This window comes from Mizuhopecten yessoensis, unplaced genomic scaffold, assembly GCF_002113885.1.
Source record: "Mizuhopecten yessoensis strain PY_sf001 unplaced genomic scaffold, ASM211388v2 scaffold715977, whole genome shotgun sequence".
In the NCBI taxonomy this organism is placed as follows: Eukaryota; Metazoa; Mollusca; class Bivalvia; order Pectinida; family Pectinidae; genus Mizuhopecten; species Mizuhopecten yessoensis.
Window position 1 is genome coordinate 75,159 of NW_018479886.1, and position 7,560 is coordinate 82,718.

The following is a 7,560-nucleotide window of genomic DNA, read 5'->3' on the forward strand; positions in this document are numbered from 1 at the left end:
GGACTCGATGTTAGGGACTACTTCTTGGTGATACATACATTGTAACCGATACATTGACCCATTTTACTCAGGGGAGGACTCGATGTTAGGGACTACTTCTTGGTGATACATACATTGAAACCGATACATTAATAGAATTAACCCATTTTACTCAGGGGAGGACTCGATGTTACCTGGGACTACTTCTTGGTGATACATACATTGTATCCAATACATTGACCCATTTTTCTCAGGGGAGGACTCGATGTTAGGGACTACTTCATGGTGATACATTCATTGTAACCGATACATTGACCGATTTTACTCAGGGGACTGGACTCGATGTTAGGGACTACTTCTTGGTGATACATACATTGTAACCGATAGATTGACCATTTTACTCAGCGGAGGACTCGATGTTAGGGACTACTTCTTGGTGATACATACAATGTAACCGATACATTAATAGAATTAACCCATTTTACTCAGGGGAGGACTTGATGTTACCTGGGACTACTTTTTGGTGATATATACATTATATCCAATACATTGACCCATTTTACTCAGGGGAGGACTCGATATTAGGGACTACTTCATGGTGATACATTCATTGTAACCGATACATTGACCATTTTACTCAGGGGAGGACTCGATGGTACCTGGGACTACTTCTTGGTGATATATACATTGTAACGAATACATTGACCCATTTTACTCAGGCGATGACTCGATGTTACCTGGGACTACTTGTTGGTGATACATACACTGTAACCGATACATTGACCATTTTACTCAGGGGAGGGCTCGATGTTAGGGACTACTTCTAGGTGAAACATACATTGTAACCGATACATTGGCCCATTTTACTCATGGGAGGATAGATGTTAGGGACTACTTCTCGGTGATACATAAATTGTAACCAATACATTGACCGAATTTACTCAGGGGAGGACTCGACGTTACCTGGGACTACTTCTTGGTGATATATACATTGTAACGAATACATTGACCCATTTTACTCACGGGACTGGACTCCATGTTAGGGACTACTTCTTGGTGACACACACATTGTAACCGATACATTGACCCATTTTACTCAGGCGATGACTCGATGTTACCTGGGACTACTTCTTGGTGATATATACATTGTAACGAATACATTGACCCATTTTACTCATGGGTGGACTCGATGTTAGGGACTACTTCTTGGTGATACATAAATTGTAACCAATACATTGACCGAATTTACTCAGGGGAGGACTCGACGTTACCTGGGACTACTTCTTGGTGATACATAAATTGTAACCAATACATTGACCGATTTTGCTCAGGGGAGGACTCGATGTTAGGTACTACTTCTTGGTGATACATAAATTGTAACCAATACATTGACCGATTTTGCTCAGGGGAGGACTCGATGTTACCTGGGACTACTTGTTGGTGATACATACACTGTAACCGATACATTGACCATTTTACTCAGGGAAGGACTCGATGTTACCTGGGACTACTTCTTGGTGACACATACATTGTAACCGATACATTAACCCATTTTACTTAGGGGAGGACTCGATGTTACCTGGGACTACTTCTTGGTGATACATACATTGTAACTGATACATTGACCCATTTTACTCAGGGGATGACTCGATGTTACCTGGGACTACTTCTTGGTGATACATACACTGTAACCGATACATTGACAATTTTACTCAGGGGAGGACTCGATGTTACCTGGGACTACTTCTTGGTGATACAACATACATGTTACCTTCGTATTAAATGTTGACTGATTTCACCCAAGGGAGGACTCAATGTTGGCCTATCTATTGTTGATAAGTACTGACATGCCAACACCAGCGTATGTCTTGCCCATGAATTAATAATTTTGGATCTAGTGAATATCCTTTCAGATGTGCAGGGAAATATAATAAATATATCAACAAATACATAACTTAAGATCAGAGGCATATCTAATGGTTTTATCAGGGGGTGGGATTATCAAACAAAATTTGCATATTTCCTGGGGGAGGGGATTTTCGAATATGTAAAATACCCCAAAAAAATAAAGAAAATTTTATTTTAATTTTGAGTAAGATGGGTTTCCATCAAGCAAACAAAAGAAATCGTCTCTTTTATAGCGGTGTTGTTATTTTGTTGTGAGGGTATTGTAATGGTGTTGTTTATAATAGTGTTGTGGTAGTGTTGTATTGGTGTTAGTGATAGTGCTGTGAGTGTATTGTGGTGGTGTTGTATTGGTGTTTTGCTGATGTTTTGAGGGTGTTGTGATGGTGCTGTTAGGGTGTTGTGATAGTGTGATGGTGTTGTAATGGGATTTTAAGGGTATTGTATTGGTGTTTTTAGGGTGTTGTGATGGTGCTGTGATGGTGCTGAGTGGGTGTTGTGAGGGTATTTTGATGGTGTTATGCATTGTGAAGCTGGTGTTAGTCTGGTGCTGTTTTGATTTCTGCAAGGGATGTGCTTTGAGTGATGTTTTAATGGGCTGGACGGTTCCATTGTGTTATGCTGGTTTCCTATAAACAAAATTCTGATATATAGAAAGAATGAGCATACACATGTATTTGAATGAGTGTGGTACTGTAAATGTCCATAGCTAAGTCATTTCTATGTCTTGTTCCAGGGTCTGTGAGAATGTTGTAGTTTATTGCTACATGTTGGTGTACAGTTTTGGGAAGTGGACAGATGAGACATGTTGATGTGTTATGCATGGGTTGAGTACAAGTGTAGGCATCTTCATGCTAATAATATACATACAAATGATTGAAATGATGTCAAGCATCGACTGAGCTCCGCTTGCAGTACCTGCTATGTACAATGATATCATGTTAATTATCCTACAGCTTACCATGTATTCAATGAACAGGAAATGATGATGATAAACAACGGACATGTTTTGCCTCCATTTGCTTTGCTATCTCCATTCATGCAAAACAAATATGGATTGTTAATATACAATAAAAAAAGCAGTGGACTGTGACTTATTCATTATATTTGTGTTTTATCTGACACTTGAATGTTGTGGTATAAACTAGGCAGCACAGGATGAGATTCCAGTGGCTCTGATGTCCGTCGTCCGTACCACCATTAATGTCCCGTTAATTGATGATTTGGAAACTCGATCGCTGTAGCTGTAATTCTATCTACCTTCATTTTTCCCTACAATTTTATCTCATCAATGTCTCTAATTTCAATCGCCATGTCAAGAGTTGAATAAAAAGTTATGAAAAAAGCGAAGATTGTTAAACTTTTATGTCCATTTTAAGCCAAATATCCAGGGTTTTGAATTTACATCCACCAGTGATTTCACTCGAAAGAAAATCAAATGTGTATGTACCTTTGAAGGAGTACACTGTAACCTATTAATCATCTACTGTGTACACATAAATATGTTGTGGCCACTTATATGTAAGTGTTGTTTTCACGTGGACTGCCCAGTTGTCTGGTGATAATCTGATTCAAGTTCATTTAAGCTTGCATAACTGCGTTGGGTTATGAGTATTTTCAATGTGTTGTGATAAGGTCCATAAAAATGGTTAACATTTTCGATAAATACACTGGTGTTTAGAATTCGCGGATATTAGTCAAAGTGCGAATACAGCGAAATTATAACCCCCTCGAAATGTAACGGCTGTGCAGTAGTCCCAGCTCCTGTATAGTAGCTAGTCCTGCTATAATAGCATGTAGGTAATGTGTCTGAAAAGGGCTTTAGAATATACTTTGTTGCTATACTATGTTATATATACACAGGTTAGTCCTGAAACCTGATTATGCTGTGATTTCATGCCAGGCTACTTAATTGGATGGGTCATTCAGTTTATGGTGTAACCTTCATTCCTTCTATATGGATGCAGGTATTGTGTATCCTCTAACTGGTCAGCGGTGAGCTCTATAACATAGTGTCATGGGTTTACTTCCTAGAGTTGGGAATCATGCTTGTGTACAACTTCAAAAGTACAAGTCCTTAAAATAGCTGTGTACTACCCCGGTAGGTATTGTTTATTTGCAGGAGGATCTTAGATTGTTGATTTTCCAGATGTCAATATACTTGCATGAGAAATTAGATAATATAATAGATCATCACCGCTTTTAAAATAATGCTTTCTGACTAATCGCCCAACACAAACTGCATCATCTACTTCCAAATTAAGCTAATAAAATGTTTGGGGTTTTATTTATTTTTATTTTACATTCTATGAACAACTATGTTAATTAAAGATGTGACAGGTTTTAGTGGTGGAGGAAAGCCAGAGTATGTGCAGGAAAGCCAGATTATGTGGAGAAAAAAAACACCCAACAGTACCTGGGGAGTGCCCCACGAAGGCCTCAAACAACCATTAACCCAGTGGTGGAGGTCTTTAATGAGTTATTAGACAGTCAGACGCCTTTACCACTCAGCCATTGCACCCCCCCCCTAATAAAATGTCCTATTAATCAGTATATAATGTTTCCTGTTTTTGTAGGGTATGCCTACTATGGGGAGTATCCTTTGGCGTTTTCTGCCTGTTTTGGTCATGAAGAAATCTACGACTTCCTTATTGATCACGGAGCCGACCCTGACCTCCAGGACTCCTTCGGAAACACTGTGCTACACATGGTTGTCATTGCAGACCAAGTAGTGAGTTAACATTTTGTTGCTTATGTTTATGAGAATTATACATTTTGGAACTCCGTTTATAGGGCAGGTTTATGACCTAACCCCTGTAAAAATTTCGTATTACCACATAGTGTTACTGTATACAGGGAAATTCTCTATAGTTTTTCGCCTCCATTATGAATTCATCATTACAGCGAATATTTGTTAACAACATAATATACATAATTCTACCATGTCTGTGATGTAACGAAGGTTTTTATTGGTTAAAAAGAGTGCATTATTGAGTGATATACCATGTGCGTGCCAATAACCAATGCACGTGAAATAGTGTGCATGCATGCTGTTCCAACAACCTCCCCGTATTTTATCATGAATTAACAAAAATAGCATAGCTGTCAGGCGGGATCAAAATATTTGACAGGCCTGCCATTCAAAAGATTACACGGATCTATAGACCTAAAGTATGTGGGTCCGTGCAGTGAAAATGGTTTATTAACTATTGACATTTAAAATGTACAGGTCTGAAGACAAAAGGGTAAATTATTAATCACTTCTGTTTTTACTTCACTGGGTAGTGCCGTACATTTCACGATGTGTGCAGTGGAATAATCAACATATGTGCGTGCATTATGGTGGAATATATAACTCGGGATTCGAAAATGTTGGAAAAATGATTAACTCAGGCAGAAGCGGCCTTCGTTAAGTACTTTTACCAACATTTTCTCACCCTCGTTATATATTCCACCATAATGCCAAACATATGTTGATTATTTCTTAAGTAATGAAATGTGAAGGGCGAATTTAATATTGGACGAAAAATCGAATTTAAACCATCGAAGGGCAATAATTTGACTGGACAAAAATGTCCAAGTTTACGGTAACAATGTACGTCCCGTTTTGTTACATCACGTCCCGTTTTGTTACATCACGTCCCTCCTTGTTACATCACGTCCATCCTTGTTACATCATGTCCCTCCTTGTTACATCATGTCTCTCCTTGTTACATCACGTCCCTCCTTGTTACATCACGTCCCTCCTTGTTGCATCACGTCCCTCCTTGTTACATCACGTCCCTCCTTGTTTCATCACGTCCCTCCTTGTTACATCACGTCCCTCCTTGTAACATCACGTCCCTCCTTGTTACATCACGTCCCTCCTTGTAACATCACTTCCCTCCTTGTTACATCACGTCCCTCCTTGTTACATCTCGTCCCTCCTTGTTACATCACGTCCCTCCTTGTTTCATCACGTCCCTCCTTGTTACATCACGTCCCTCCTTGTTTCATCACGTCCCTCCTTGTTACATCACGTCCCTCCTTGTTACATCCCCTCCCTCCTTGTTACATCAGGTCCCGTCTTGTTACATCAAGTCCCTCCTTTTTACATCACGTCCCTTCTTGTTACATCACGTCCTGTCTTGTTACATCACGTCCCTCCTTGTTACATCATGTCCCGTTTTGTTACATCATGTCCCGTTTTGTTACATCACGTCCCTCCTTGTTACATCACGTCCCTCCTTGTTACATCAGGTCCCTCCTTGTTACATCAGGTCCCTCCTTGTTACATCAGGTCCCGTCTTGTTACATTAAGTCCCTCCTTGTTACATCACGTCCCTCCTTGTTACATCACGTCCCGTCTTGTTACATCATGTCCCTCCTTGTTACATCACGTCCCTCCTTGTTACATCACGTCCCTCCTTGTCACAGCTTCACCAACATCATTTCTAAACAGATTTTCATCAAAGTTTATACAAAAGTCAGGTATGAGGGGGTGCCAAGGTCAACACCAAGGTCAACACCAAGGTCACTGTGGCTTTGTATGCATTAACCATTGCTATTTTGTCAATAAAATTCATTGTCAGCTTTTAAATTACAGACTTCAGGGGAAGGGTATACGCCTGTCACAGGGCAGTCATGTCTTCAACACGTTTTCTAGTTTAATCATGAAATGCAAGTGTTTTTTACTAATAAGAACTTAATTGATAATTCCTCCGATGCAGTAGACAGAATGTACACTGCCACTATTATCACTTAAACATTATGACTTAATTAGTTAGATATATCTTTGTGTAACCTGAATTTCAACAATATGTCCTGTATTCATTAACCTAAAGAACACTGTTTTAAAATAACAATGAAATGCAGGAAATCATGCACGAATTGGTCAATTGGTTAAACCTTTGGATTTCCAATCAGACAACAGCGATTTGATTTTGACATGCATGTATACAATTTCAAGTTGCGCTTTGGAGCTGTTTTCCAGAATATTCCCAAGGGTAAGACTCAAAGCCGTGTAGGTCCTTTGTCTGCGTACATGTAAAAGATTAGCTTGTGTATAGAGATTGAAGTACGATAAGGCTCAACAGTTCCACTGCTACAGATATATCCTTCAGAAGTGGCAACAAATGGATTGCACCAACATAATTAAATATATAGGCGCATTGCATGATTGTGCAGATTGAAAAACCTAAAGAAACTAGATTTAACACCTTGTTTTAGGATGCAACTAACACACTGCCTTTCTATGATGTATACCTATGTACAGAGTTTGATGCCCATTTTTGAAACAACGGCTGAGATAGCTCCATAAACAAGAGTCAGCACGGAAACACACAAGCATGAACAAACAGCAAGGATATCCTGTATAATCATGACTTCGTTGAATTGGGGGTATAAAAAACAGTCAGTTTCAAGAAAATTGCTGTTCCCTTTGTAAATAATGTTTGTATTTTGTTTTACAGAATATGTATAAATATTGTGTAAGACATCACAAAAAGCCAGCCAAGACATACATCGAAAACCAATCAAAGTTAACGCCTCTTACTTTGGCCAGTAAACTTGGACGACAGAAGATCTTCAAGGAAATGTTGGAACTTGGAAGTTTGGTAAGGAACCTTGTCAGTCTGCATGTCAACATTTGGTTTCAGTGACCATTTCAATTAGAGCATATTAATGAATTTTCTTGTT

At 39.2% G+C, this 7,560-nt stretch overlaps 1 protein-coding gene across 1 annotated transcript in view; it reads left to right on the top strand.

Annotated features, from left to right (window-relative positions):
* The window catches only part of LOC110441468 (transient receptor potential cation channel subfamily V member 6-like), a gene marked incomplete at its 3' end in the record, with an annotated part of 43,762 nt that extends 36,284 nt beyond the window's left edge, over nucleotides 1–7,478 (top strand). Inside the window, exons 5-6 of the mRNA XM_021484621.1 lie at nucleotides 4,461–4,615; nucleotides 7,335–7,478. Coding sequence (XP_021340296.1) covers nucleotides 4,461–4,615; nucleotides 7,335–7,478 — 299 coding nt within the window. The remainder of the gene's footprint in view (nucleotides 1–4,460; nucleotides 4,616–7,334) is intronic.
* Between the last annotated feature and the right edge of the window lie 82 nt (nucleotides 7,479–7,560).